At 47.2% G+C, this 13,948-nt stretch overlaps 1 protein-coding gene across 1 annotated transcript in view; it reads right to left on the reverse strand.

Moving 5' to 3' along the window:
• Window positions 1–6,589: 6,589 nt before the first annotated feature.
• PTPRS (protein tyrosine phosphatase receptor type S) overlaps window positions 6,590–13,948 on the reverse strand; it is a 257,496-nt gene continuing 250,137 nt past the window's right edge. The window contains exons 34-35 of the mRNA XM_077332102.1: window positions 12,133–12,268; window positions 6,590–9,389 (exon numbers count right to left, since the gene is read on the reverse strand). Of these exons, the coding sequence (XP_077188217.1) occupies window positions 9,321–9,389; window positions 12,133–12,268 (205 nt within the window). The 3' untranslated portion in view covers window positions 6,590–9,320. The remainder of the gene's footprint in view (window positions 9,390–12,132; window positions 12,269–13,948) is intronic.

A 13,948-nucleotide genomic window follows, 5' to 3' on the forward strand; every position in this document is an offset into this window, starting at 1 on the left:
TTATGGCAAATTATATTTTATAAAGCATAGAAAGTGCATAATGAGAGGCAGAATCCACCCACAGAATCCTAATCATATTCACTCAGAGCTCAGTGGCGTTTGTGGGCAAATGTGAATAGACAGAAATTCTGCCCATCATACAATGTGGGCGTAAAACTTTTTTAATACCTAGGAATGGTTCTGTAGGCAAACGGCTCAAAAATTGCCCATAGTAACCGTCTTGCTGACATAGGAACCAGATCTGCACACAACATCCTTAAGTTCCTATGGAATAAGGGTGGTCACTGTGTCCTGGCTGCCCTTAAAGTCTTTCAGGCCAAGACTCTAGCCCAGCTGCTTTACGGCATATTCCTAGGCCCTCCAGCCACCTGCTTTACCCCACTCGAACGGGTACAAACCAAATTCCTGAGAGCGGTTTTACAAGTTCCCAGGTGTGTGTCAAACTCCCTGGTTCGGTTGGAGACTGGAATGCTGAAAGTTGAGGTGAGGGTTGTAATTTCCTCTCTCCATCTCTGGCTAAAGCTGATTTTCAACCCCAGTGGTCTACTACCCTTAATTTTAGAGGATAGCTTTCAATCTAGCTGGTTAGTGGCGGTTAGACATAAGATTAAATGTCTTGGTTTTTCCTCATGTGCTTTACTATTGGCAGGTATGGACTCAGCTAAAAAAATGATAAAACAAAGAATTCAAGATACTGAGCAGCAAGCAAACCTTTCTAGTTCCCCCATCTTTAGGTCACCGCTCAGTAACAGATATATTCTTTTTCCCGCCTCATATCTTTTTACTCTGGAAAGTAACACTCACAGAAGAGCCTTTACCCTGGCTAGGTGCATGGCACTACCCTCAGCAATATTGGAAGATGGTATAAAAGGATCTCCTTTTCTGAGAGAACATGCCCCTGTAATTCTGGCCAGGTAGAAGATCTTGAACATGTTTTTCTATACTGTCCTTTCTATGCCGAGGCCCGAGCTGAGTTCATCCATCCCTTTGTAAAGCAAAAGTTAGGACACACTGTAACACATAACACAGACATAATCAATAAATTACTGTCTGATGAATCCCCCCAATTCACTAAACCTGTTGCTAAATTTTGTTCAATAGTATGTAGAGTTCGTGGAGCTGGTAGGGCCCACCATGAAAAATGAAATATGAGGATCCTGTTTCAGGCTCAAAGCTATTTCTGCTCTAGTTTTAAAAATCCACTATACATTTTACCACCAAGTTTTAAAGTTACTTTTAATAATATATACATATATTTTTGTATTTTAACATCATGTTTTAACTGGGATGCATTGTATAATTTCCTCTGTTGTATGACTGGTGCAAACCGTAATAAAATTTCTACTAAATTTCTACTACTACAATGTAGGCCGCATCTAAATTCCCCCACCTTTTTTCCTGCTAAGATCTCCTTTTCAGTTCTCTTTAATCCTGCCACCAACTACTTCCCCCTCAATCAGCTGGAGTCAACATTGGGTGACTGCAAGAAGTCTCTCCCTTTGCAGTTTGAACCAATAGGATTTATCTGGCAGCATTCCGCCTATCAGCTGCCAGATGGATTGGGTTCTTTTCAAGCCTTGTTGGATCCAGTGAAGAACAAGTGGATGGGGTGTTGCCATTTCATCAAGCCGTAGGGGAAAGAAAGAGCACATTAATGGAATTTGGCCACAGAGGTTGCAGGTTTTCTTAATTAGAAAATGTGTAGGCCTTAATTAAATGTGTAGGCCTTGGGCGGGACTCAACTGAGAGTGTGGTCATCTTGTTGGTGTACTGTGCGCCCAATGCACCTCCAAATGCCCTGCCAGCCCTGCCAGAGGGGGTGGTGGCTTGGACACTGCAGTTCCCTAGACTCTTAATTCTGGGGGACTTTAACATCCATGCCAAGCTACCATCCTCTGGAAATGGACTGGATCTAGTGTCAGCCATGGCGACACTAGGGCTCTCGCAATTTGTTGTTGGCCCTACCCATCAAGCAGGCCACACCCTGGACCTGGTGTGGGGTTGAATGTGGATCTGGTCTCAGCTAAGGCCATGCTATGGTCAGACCACTATGCCCAGAAGGCCCAGCTAAGGCTGCCACTCCCTCCCCAGTTGGGCACCAAGCAGATTTCAGCTCTCCTGCGGAGATTTATGGACGCGATAAGATTCCTGAATGCTCTGTGGGACCCATTGCCCCCCGACACTTATCTAAATGGTCTGGTCAGCGACTGGCATGACAGAATGCTGGGCATTGACAAGACAGCTGCCCAATGTCCTCTCTGCCCCCATCTCAAGCAGGCCCCTTGGTACACTGAGGAGCTCCATGAGAAGAAACAGGAACTGAAATGACTAGCGGGAGTCTGGAGGAAGACTCATGATGAAGCTTCAAGAACATCTTATAGAATGCAGTTAGGAGCCTATGAGATGGCGGTGAAGACGTTGAAACACACATTTTACTCGACCACAATCGCGTCTGCTAACTCATGCCCAACACAATTATTTAGGATAGTTTGATCTCTTACTGCCCTGGAGGAATGGTGCCAAAATAACAACCAATTGGACATCAGCTGTGAGGCATTCTCGAGTCATTTTGCAGACAAAATCTTGACACTTTGCCACATCCTCCCTCCAACCTTAGATACAGAAAGTGAACTTAGAGCCCCCTTGTCTGTCTTTGGAGAAAACACTGAGTAACTGCAGACAACTCTGAGTAACTCACGCTGACTGAAGTGAACAAGATGCTAACGGCAGTGAAGTCAACCACAAACCCTGTAGTCCAGTGGTTCTCAACCTTTTTAATACCGTGGCCCTTTAATCCAGTTCCTCATGTTGTGGGGACCCCCAACCATAAAAGTGTTTTCGTTGCTACTTCATAACTGTAATTTTGCTACTATTATGAATCGCAATGTAAATATCTGAGATGCACCATGTAATTTCATTGTTACAAATTGAACATAATTAAAGCATAGTGATTAATCACAAGAACAATATGTAATTATATATTGTGAAATATTTATTTCTAATTACAAGTAAATAAAAGTTTGCCTTGAAGCCTGGCGTAACATGGGTAAGAGTCTTAACGTATGTGTAAATTAGGGGTTAATTCATATTGGGGTTGGGGGATGGGGAGGTTTGTGGATTGGGGTAGGGCTGGAGGTGGACAGTAAGGGTCATTTGGACAAAGTGCAGGGGTAAGTTATTAGACTGGTAATGTTGGGGGGCAGGGGGGAAACTGGTTGGGGTGGGTGATATAGGTGAGTGAATAGCTAGAGGTGGTTGGTTTGGGATGGATCGATTCGTTGGTAGAAATTACTTGTTTTGGGGTGGGTAATTGGGCAGAGGTATTTTCCTCCCCTCCCCTGATGTTTGGCAGACTGATTTCCCTCCCTCCTTTCTTTTGTTGTTGGGCAAGATTGATTTTTTTTCCTTTTTCACTTTCCTTTCCAACCTCCTTCCCTCCTTCCTGTTATTGGCCAAGTTCTTTTCCTTTCCACTCCTCCCTCCCTCCCTCTCTCCTCCCTTTCCCCCGCCTTTTCTGAGCTCCTGCCTCATTTTTTGGAGTGAGCCCCGGTGAATCCCTCCCCCCCTTTCTGCTTGCTACAATTCTCACCTGATTTTTATTATTAGAGAGTTCGTTCCCACCAATTTTTCTATTGCAGTTTCTATTGCAATATGCTCGCATTAGATTGTGGCCTGGTTGACTTGGCCTGGTTTCGTGATGGATCTCCCTCACCCGACCCTTGATCCCACACCGAACACTCCCTCCTTCCCCACAATAAATATATTTTTGAATTGGCCAATGGTTTCCTCCGCCCAGTCCTCCTTTCCCACAGTTAGCTTATTTTTGTCCTTTACTCTTCTGTTTTGCTGTCCCCCCACTGTTTTGCTGTGGGCCAGTCTGGGGTCCATCGCTCAGACCAGTCCGGCTGTGTTGCTTGGGGTGGTCTGGCTGGGTGAGTTGGGTTGAGCAGCATCCTGGGTGTGGTGTGCTGGTGGGGTGTGGGGCTGACGGTGTCTTCGTGCAGCCCCAACTCAATGTGGCAGCTCTCAGGTCCCTCTAGGGCGCGGGTCCTCCTGGGCGGTGGTAGCGTGTTGGACAGGGCAGTGATGGCCGTGGTGGATTCCCTGCGTCACCCGGACTGGCTGAGGCGATGGAGGCAGAGACTGGTGCAGCAGTCTGGGCAACACTGCAAGGGCAGTGGTGGGGCCGGCACAGCTTGGCTGCTGTAGTCCCTGCATCAGTAGTTTGAAGGGGGGGGGCATTTTCCGATGGTCTTAGGTGACCCCTGTGAAAGGGTTGTTTGACCCCCAAAGGGGTTGTGACCCGCAGGTTGACAACTGCTGCTTTAGACCCATGTCTATCGTGGCTGCTAAAAACAACTGATATAATAGTGGCCTACTTGTCCCTGGAAGACCTAGCCACAGTGACCCACGTGACGGTCACCTCTAGACTGGACTTCTGCAACCCGGTCTATGCAGGTCTCCACATAGCCCTGATTCAGAAACTACAGCTGGTCCAGAATGCAGCAGCCAGGATCCTCACAGCAACATTCGGCCCATCCTCCAACAGCTGCGCTGGCTTCCAGTCAAATTCTGGATTAGGCTTAAGGTTCTGGACCTTTAAGGTCATATGTGGTCTGGGCCCAGTGTACTCACTTGACCTCAACCAGGGCCAGAGCTTTCTCCATCCTGGCCCCCACCTGGTGGAACGAGCTCCCAAAGGAGATCAGAGCCCTATCAGAACTTGAACAGTTCTGCAGGGCCTGTAAATGGGAACTTCTTCACCAGGCATTTGGTTGAGATCAACCTGAACCAATCACCTTTCATTGGCCCTCCCATAAAAACCACCACCGATTCACTCAACCCACAGGGCCATCAGTATGTTAAAGTTGAATCCATGTTCTCACCTGTTCTTCTGTTCATCCATTTTCTTCTGTTCTATCCATGTTCTTCTGTTTTTCTTCTGTTCGATCCATTTTCTTCTGTTCCATTCTTATGACTGCATTGTTACTGTTGAGTTATCTGTATTGTTTCCCTGTTTTATGTAAACCGTCCTGACCCTCAGGGGAGGGTGGAATAAAGGTAAAAAAGGTAAAGGTATCCCCTGTGCAAGCACCGAGTCATGTTTGACCCTTGGGGTGACGCCCTCTAGCGTTTTCATGGCAGACTCAATACGGGGTGGTTTGCCAGTGCCTTCCCCAGTCATTACCGTTTACCCCCCAGCAAGCTGGGTACTCATTTTACCGACCTCGGAAGGATGGAAGGCTGAGTCAACCTTGAGCCGGCTGCTGGGATCGAACTCCCAGCCTCATGGGCAGAGCTTTCAGACAGCTGCCTTACCACTCTGCGCCACAAGAGGCTCGTCCGAGGGTGGAATATAAACATAATAAAAAATAAGTAAATAAAATACTGAACACTTACATATCCAGTATTTTTCTGTTTATCTACTGAACAGAAAGGGACTGTTTGGATCAAAACTAGACACCTAGCAAGACACAGCAGTGATGGATGGACTCCTTTGGCCACAAGAGTTAACAAGTACTACTGGGAATCAGAAAAAATATATATTCAATGAGCAGAGACAGCTGACATGTGCAAAGCCGTAAGTGAAATCTGTGACATGATCAACTGGTAAAGTGGTATTAATATTACAATGAAGAAAAGAGTTCCAGGGTCTTATGGACAAGCAGTATTGCTAAGCACCGGCATTTGGACTGAAATTAATTATAACCAAATGCTGCTCTATACTGGTATTGATCAAACTGCTTCTATTGCAGAATGTCGTCTGACAACTAGGTAATGTTATAATCTGATATAGCACGTAAAGAACCAGAAATTAAAATTCCTTTCCTTTCCTTCCTTTCCCCTTTCCTTTCTTTCCTTTTCCTTTCTTTCCTTCCCTTCCCTTCCCTTCCCTTTCCTTCCCTTTCCTTTCCTTCCTTTCCCTTTCCCTTTCCTTTCTTTCCTTCCCTTCCCTTTCCTTTCCTTTCTTTCCTTCCCTTCCCTTTCCTTCCCTTTCCTTTCCTTCCCTTTCTTTCCTTTCCCTTTCCTTTCTTTCCTTTCCTTTTCCTTTCCTTCCCTTTCCTTTTCCTTCCCTTCCCTTTTCCTTTCTTTCCTTTCCTTTCTTCCCTTCCCTTCCCTTCCCTTCCCTTTCTTCCCTTTCCTTCCTTTCCTTTTCCTTTCCTGACACAAAAAGCATCATGTTGATCATGTTGAAACAGCTTTATTAATAGCCTTGAGGGTGGGTTCTATAGCATTATGCTCTCTTGAGGTCCCTCCCCTCCCCAAATCCCCCCCCCAAATCTCCAGGTATTTCACAACCCAGAGCCAGCAGTCTTATTCACACACTTGCACGGATCAACACAAACACATGGAGTCACTTCAGCATATTTTTTTTTCAGACAATCTTCCTTTAATACAAAGTCAATATATATATCTACATACACCGTGGTTCTGAGTAACCACTTTGAACTGGTTTTGTTTGGAAATAACAGTGTGAGAGCAACAGGGGCCTTGCTTTCATACAAAGGAGGGAGAAAAATAAAAAAAACAATAAAAGGGGAAAAGAAATTTAAAAAGGGGCTCGTAACCCCTGCCTGCTCATCCACTGCCCATGTGCTGACCTTTCTCTACATTGTACCTAGAGACCCCCCCTGGTGTATCTGGAGTAAAGCACCGAGATGGGTTTTGCCTCACATCCCCTCCCCTGCTGTGTCACCCCTCTGGAAAATAACAAAAGTGAGCAGTGATTATAAATCAATGGCCCCGTACCATTTATATTGTCCAGAGAACACGTTGTGGGTGAGGAAACCGGGGACAATGAATGCCAGCACTCTGACCACCCCATGTCAGATTTTCCTTGGAAGAGCCCAGGGGGGAGAAGGTCACATGTTATCCTCACAACACCCCTGTGAGGTAGGGTAGGCTGAGAGAGAGTGACTGGCCAGAGGCCACCCAGTAAACTTAAGGCTCAGCAGGGATTTGAACTTCAGTACATCAAAACTGAGAGGGCCAATCTGCATGTTATGTTGGTGCTGCTTTTGGAAAGGGATATGTGTGATTTTTTTTCCTCCTGCCACCCTCCCAGGACCCTTATTCCTCCCCCTTCATTTGGGGTACCAAGAGGCTTGAAGTGTCTTTTAGTCCCCAGGAAAGGGGTCCGAGAGCTCCTCTAGCAGCTTCACTCCTTGGAATGTCCCCCCCCCCCTCCCCACATCCCTAAACAGGACAGCAAACATTACATGCTGTTTCATCCTGAAGATCCTGGGCAAGGCCCCCACAAATCCTAACTCCCCCCCCCTCCCAAGTTGAGCCCAGCACTCCAGCCTGGGGCAGGGACTTGAGAAGCCCTGCCATCAACAGGGTGTTTCTTGGGTGGGGGTGGGACTGCGCGATCCCATGGGGGCTTAGAAGCTACATCCAAAGCGGGTTGGGTGCGCCAGAGAACCTTTCGGGATAACCCCAGTGCCCTGCTCCTTCCTTTGTTTCTCCACGTTCTGGTGTGGCTTCGAGATCCCAGTCTTTCCCATATGACGTGGCTGTCTAAATGTCACCTCTCCTCTAGCCATTGGTCCCTTGAAGAACAGGCATGCAAGACACGGTGGCCAGAGGAGAAGGGTAGGGAACCTTCCCCCACCCACTCCTCTAACCTGACGCCTTCCAAAAGCTTGATATGCCTTTTTGAAAGGGGGGGGGGAAAGAAAAAGCAGCAACAGTTTTGTAGTTGTTGTCCATACACGAGCAGATTAAACTTCTTTTAAATGGTTAAAAAAAAAAAGCATTATGTAAAGTAGCGTTTTCCCGCATGATGCGTCTCCCATGTTCCACAGCCATTACACGTAACATTTCTACAGTGAAAAAATAGACTTGTCTTTGAACAGAATATGAACAAATAAGTATTTTTTTTTGTAAATTCATTGAGTGATATCTTTTGTAATTTTTTTTACATATTTTTTAAAAAGGAAAAAAAATACACTATTTGAAAAAAAAAAAAGCAACAAAAAAAAATGTAATGTCACTGGCTAAGTTACATCGATAGCTTTAAAGAAAGCCTCTCCCAGGCATTTCCTCCAGCCGTTTCTCTTGGCTTCGGTCTAATCCTGCTTGCAGTACAGATTGCCTCCCCTTGTTGAGCGCCCCCCCTCCCCACGTGGAGTTCTCTAAAATCTGCCGTTTTCCTCTTTGGCATTGGGGAGGGAGAGGGCGGGACACGTCCACTAAAATATGGGGGTCAGAAAAGTTCATTTTGAGGCGCAAGCGGAACCTGTGGAGTGGAGGACTCCTTTCATTAAAAACAAAACATGTTTCGTACCTCACACTGAAAAAGGGGAGGTAAGTGGGAATGAACCGAAAATGGTCAGGACACAGGGCGATGTTGCCCCTCCCCTGTTTTGGAGATCCGGTGTTTTGGGTCCTTAGAAAGTCCTTATTGCGTGGTGGTTTTACTTTCTGACACAGAAAAAGTGTGGCATTTGAAGAGATGAGGAATGTTGCAAGTATGAAAACGGGTGGAGGGGGCAGGGACACGCCCACTTTTGCATGGTGACAAAAACAGGACAGGGTTTTCCCCCCCAGGTAACTCCTGTACAATGCATTCATTTGCTGTGAAATAATTCGCTGAATTTCTCTGTGTATCTTGTACCCCCAGCCTGACCTTTGGCAAATCTGCAAGTGACTTCCTGTAAAGATTTTTCAACTAGATTAGTATGTAAACTGAAGTCTACAACAATATCCTCATTGCCACGGTCCGATCCTTTACTTGGCGATCTTTCTCCAACCTCTCTGGGCTTTTGTTTTTTCCAAACCCAGGCTGCTGTTTTCCAAGGTGGGTGCATGAGGGGAGGGGGGGAAGGCTCAAGGCTATTTTCTTGTTTTTTTAAAAAAAAGTTTTGTTAAGTGTTTGGATCAGTTCTGCGTTGTCCACACACTGCTGTCACTTCCACACCGCGAACACCAAATGAGGTAATAACAAGTTCGCCACTCAAAAAGGAATCTTCTTCCTGGGCCGCCCTCCTCCCGGCTTTGCGGTCCAGGCTCTTAAAAAAAAAACGAGGAAAAAAAAAAAACAACAATCCCAAAACAAATACACGGGGGGTCCCGGAGCCATTGGGAGTTTGAGTATAATTTTTTTCTCAACCACTTCCTGGCTTGCTTGTCTTTTCCCCGCTGGAGTGTCCGAAATGGAGAACAAAAATATAAAAGGAAAGGTTCTTCTGATTCAGTTTGTGGGTTTTTTTAAAAAAAGGTCAAGCTCACCTCTCCAGCTGGGAAGGGGGCCTTCCAGGACTTCATGATAAAAGAGTCCGCAAGATGGATGGCTTTTTGTGTGTTTGTTTGTTTGTTTATGTTGCATAGTGGTCAAAACTGCCCAGGTACTCCAACGCTGCTTGATAACAGAACTGATATTCATCCTGGAGAGGGGGAGCAAAGAGAGAGGAAGTGGTTATAACAGACAGGCCACCAAGGTGAACACCAGACCAGCTGGGAAAGGCGTCAGAATCCATGGCCACATAGGCCAGCATCCGGTTTCCAAAGCTCCCAGCAGCAGCATGAATTCACCTAACCCCTTTGTAAGTCAAGTCCCAGTCAGCCCACATCCAGCATGAATATTACGAGCCTGTTTTTAAGATCTTTACTCAAGCTACCCAAATGTGTCGCCAATCGAACCATCCTTATTGAATTAGGTCACCAACACCCGGCTTTGGAAGCTTGGCTATTGACTTTCGAATACTGGCTGAGGATTCATTTCTCAGCCTTCTCTGGTAGCCTGCTGTTGTGAGATCCGTACATTTCCAGTTGGTACAATAGAATTTCACTTAAACTGAAAAATATTGGGCTCGATATTGTGTGGGTCTGAGTGAAAAAGATACTTTCAAGGTAATTTCGCATAGACTTGAGGATATCGAAATACAAATTTTATCTCCTGTCCTATGTAATACCTATTTCACCCAATTCTGGGGCATTTCATCCAACTATAAACTCCTACCTGCTTATCTTTATCGGTTGGACTCTCATTTGGCTAGGAGGGCTTTCCTTCTTGCCAGAGTCAACTCCTTTCCCTCAAGGGTGTCCTGGGGAAGATTCTATAAGACTCCTGCCTTCAAAAGCCTCGGACACTCTACCACATTTTGCTTTGGAGTGTCCAGTCCTCCCTCCCCAATGAGCTTCTAGCCAGTCATATTTGATGGATTTAAATTCCAAAGCCAATTCTAAATCCCTCATCGTCAAATTAATGCTTTCAGAAAAGGATCCCATTAAACTCGCCAGGGTAGCCGATGTCCTTGGAAGCATGTCCCAAATAAATAATTATGTTGTCTTGCCTAACCTTGGATTGTGATTGTTTATGCCAATAAAGGCTTTCTGAGTCTGAGATATTACAAGTCAACTGCCAATCAACCTTTTGGGATGTCCTAGACTTATGGGGAAAGGAGAAATACATTCTCCCCATTTGCTTAATCCTGAGCATAACTGAGCCAACCTCCGTCATGTCCCTAGGTCACCTCTCCCTGGGCTAGGTGGTCCTTTTTGAGTAATTAAAGGCAAATTTAAATGGAGAGCAACAATGTATTCATTTATTATTTACAGCTATAGACCGCCCCTATCGAGCCAGTTGTCTGGGGGCAGTTTACGTTCAATGGAGAGAAAGTGGAAATAGATTTTTTCGAAAACGGGGCTGGCTGTGAAGCAAGAGGCCCCTGCTCAAATCTCCCCTGAACACCAGAATCAGAGTGAGGTTGGACACAGACAGACAGACAGACAGACAGACAGACCAGAAAGTCACTTCTGTCCTTTCTGGCGGTGTCCGGGCTCACCTTTCTTGGTTCACCTTCTGCTTCCAGTCTAAGGCAGTTTGCAGATTTGGGAAGTGATGCAAAAGACTATGGAATCTGCAGAGCAAAGGGGGCAGGGAGGGGGACACACAGGCCAAGCCCCCTTCCTTTCAACTACCAACTAGCCTGTTCTAGCCCAAATAGGACCATTAATTGGAGAGCTCTCCAGGCGGAAGAACACCGACAAACTGAGTAGAACACACACACATGTCATGCTCTGCAAATTGCGCTGTTACAATCGAACTTGAATAGACCTTTCTTGTTGGTGCTCGACAAATATATCCCAGTGGGAAACAGAAGAGCCTGCTCCGGCTAAGCCGAAGTGGTCCTCCTGGATGTTGAAGTGTAAAATATGGGGATGGAGAAGAATGGCTGCATCTCTTCATCCCTCAGGAAGCTACCCGGCTCCCAGTGGAGTGGATGCCTGTAAAGATGATCGGCAGCCCTTCGTGTGTTTATCGTCTCACTTCGCGTGCTCTGGTGACAAGGCCCCTCCTTTCCAGCCGGCCCCAGCTGCTCTTGAAAGAAGCCCAGGGCTGGCTCACATGGAAGCGTCCAAACACTCAGTGGCCCAGGGCGGTGGAAGGTACAAACAGAGTTTGCGACGCGATGCCAAATCTGTGATGGCCCTTTGGCAGAACCAAGTATTGCCTCCTGATCCAGTCATCGCCTAGAATAGGGGTCCCTCAACTTTTTCAGCCTGCGGGCACCTTTGGCACTTGGAAACGGCATGACACAGCATGGCAGACACCACCGCGAAATTATGGCTGCCAAATGGCTGCCGCAAGAGGCAAAGCCAGCTACAAAATGGCCGCCCCAGCTTCCTTTCAGCCACAAGGGGGAGATCCTTGTGGGGTGGTGGTAGCTGCGGCCGAAAAGCAACGTTTGAAAAATACGGATTGGCAACTGAATCTCCGACGGCCATCAAGCGGCTTGGCAGAAGCCCATCTGGACCCGCCAGGTTCTAAAATAAGAGACACCGGGAAAGCTGCTCATGGGCCCCACATTTGCGACCCATGCTCTAAACCAGGGGTAGTCAACCTGTGGTCCTCCAGATGTTCATGGACTACAATTCCCATGAGCCCCTGCCAGCAAACGCTGGCAGGGGCTCATGGGAATTGCAGTCCATGAACATCTGGAGGACCACAGGTTGACTACCTCTGCTCGAGACCATCTGCAGAAGAGGAGCATGGCGCAACCGGCTGTAACAGACGCAACTTGTGTACTGCGTCACCTCATGCCTGAGGGAGTTGCCTCCAGGCAATGTGTGAGCGTGCTTGTGTGTGTGGAGGGTATGTGCCCCCATGTAGTCCCCTCCTCTGACCTCTGTCTGCACCATAGCGGGCCTCTGTGTCCGCAGCATCTTCACCGTCTGGAAAATGTCCACCACTCCTTCATAGCGCATCCTTTCCAGCACAATGCTCAGCGTGATGAAAACTCCGGTCCTCCCTACACCCGCACTGCAAAAAGGAAAGAAGACAGAAGGTGCGTCATGGGACGGCTGATCCAAAGCAGGGAGGCCTGAGGGTGGGGGAGGATGAAACATGAGATCCCTAGGGAGGGAACTGGGTAATTTCAGCACCCAACCCCTTCCACATCTTTTGGTTGCTCTGCTTGATTTTGAGTGTTCCCTAGGCTGTACAGGGTCACAGAAGTCTCCATGGCTGGGCCACAATGTCAAGTCATCTAGACCAGGGGTAGTCCATGGACTACAAACGCTGGCAGGGGCTCATGGGAATTGTAATCCATGGACATCTGGAGGACCATAGGTTGACTACCCCTGGTCTAGACGGAGGAGGGAAAACAGTCTGGTGCTTAAAGGAAGCTCAGCCCTGAGTGGCAGATAGCAAAGCATCTACTTGGCATGCAGAAGGTCGAGGTTCAGTCCCCTGTGGCATCTCCAGTTAAAGGAGGTGATGGAAAAGACCCGTCTGGGACCCTGGAGAGTCACTGCCAGTCTCAATGTGATGGTCTGATTCAAAATAAGGCAGCTTTCTGTGCCTGTGATTCAGAGTGTTATCTACAGGCAGCAGATCTGAATCGAACCCTTGCTTAGCTACTAGGAAGCTCCCTGCAGTGTGAGCCAGGGCTGTGGAGGGGATAAAATGGAGATGGGGAGGAGTCACGTGAACAATCAATGGCCCAACACTCTGCTTAATAAAGCAGCCAACTGGATGCCCCAGAAGTCTTAGCAGGAGGGCGTGAAGATCAACTACTTCCCCCAGCACTGGTGTTCTGAGGTAAGCTGCTGCTGAACATGGAGGTTCAATCATTGCGACTAATAGCCACTGATGGGCGTTTCCTCCATGGGTTTTTGTCTTATCCCCCTTTCAAGCCAACTAGTCTAGACAGCTTGAAAAGGGGATCAGACAGATTCGTGGAGGATAGGTCTGTGAGAGAGCTATCCTACATGAATCTGAGGGGAACCTCCATGTTCAGAGACAGTCAATCTTTGAATCCCAGAGCCAAGAGGCTACTCTGGGGGGAAGCTTCATTTTCTATGTCCTGTTGGCTGTCCAGAGGAGCTGGTTGGATACTGTGGGAGACGGGATGCTGGGCTAGATGGACCTTGACCCAGCAAGGCTCTTCTTATGTTTTTATGAAGGCCTTGGCCGCTAGGCCCTGTTGTTGGCTCTCCAGGGGAACTGGCTGGCTCCTGTGTGGAGTAGATGGACCCACAATGGAGTAGATGGACCCATAATGGACTGATCTAGCAGGACTCTTCTGAGGTTCTTATCAGAAGAAGGCCATGGCCTCGAGGTCCTCTTGTTGGCCCTCCAGAGGAACTGGCTGGATGCTATGCAGAACAGGTTGCTGGACTTAAAAGTGAAATACTAAAAGCAAAGGGACAAATAATTCCCTCCAGAAGGAAAATCAGGAGGAGCCTTAAAAAGCCAGGGAGGCTCCATAATCAGCTTTCCACAGATCTCAATAATAAAAAAAGTCTCATTTAGAGAATGGAGGGAAAAATCAAATGCATCATTATAGGACGGGGGAGATCTCTATTGGCAGTAGGCCGTGTGCAAAGGATCTAGGGGTCTTAGAGGTAGCAGTGTGACTCGATGGCTAAAAAGTCAAATAGGATTTTGGGGTGTATCGAAAGAATAGTGTCCAGACTGTGCAAGGTGATGGTACCACTT

Source organism: Paroedura picta, chromosome 4 (genome assembly GCF_049243985.1).
Source record: "Paroedura picta isolate Pp20150507F chromosome 4, Ppicta_v3.0, whole genome shotgun sequence".
Classification (NCBI taxonomy): domain Eukaryota; kingdom Metazoa; phylum Chordata; class Lepidosauria; order Squamata; family Gekkonidae; genus Paroedura; species Paroedura picta.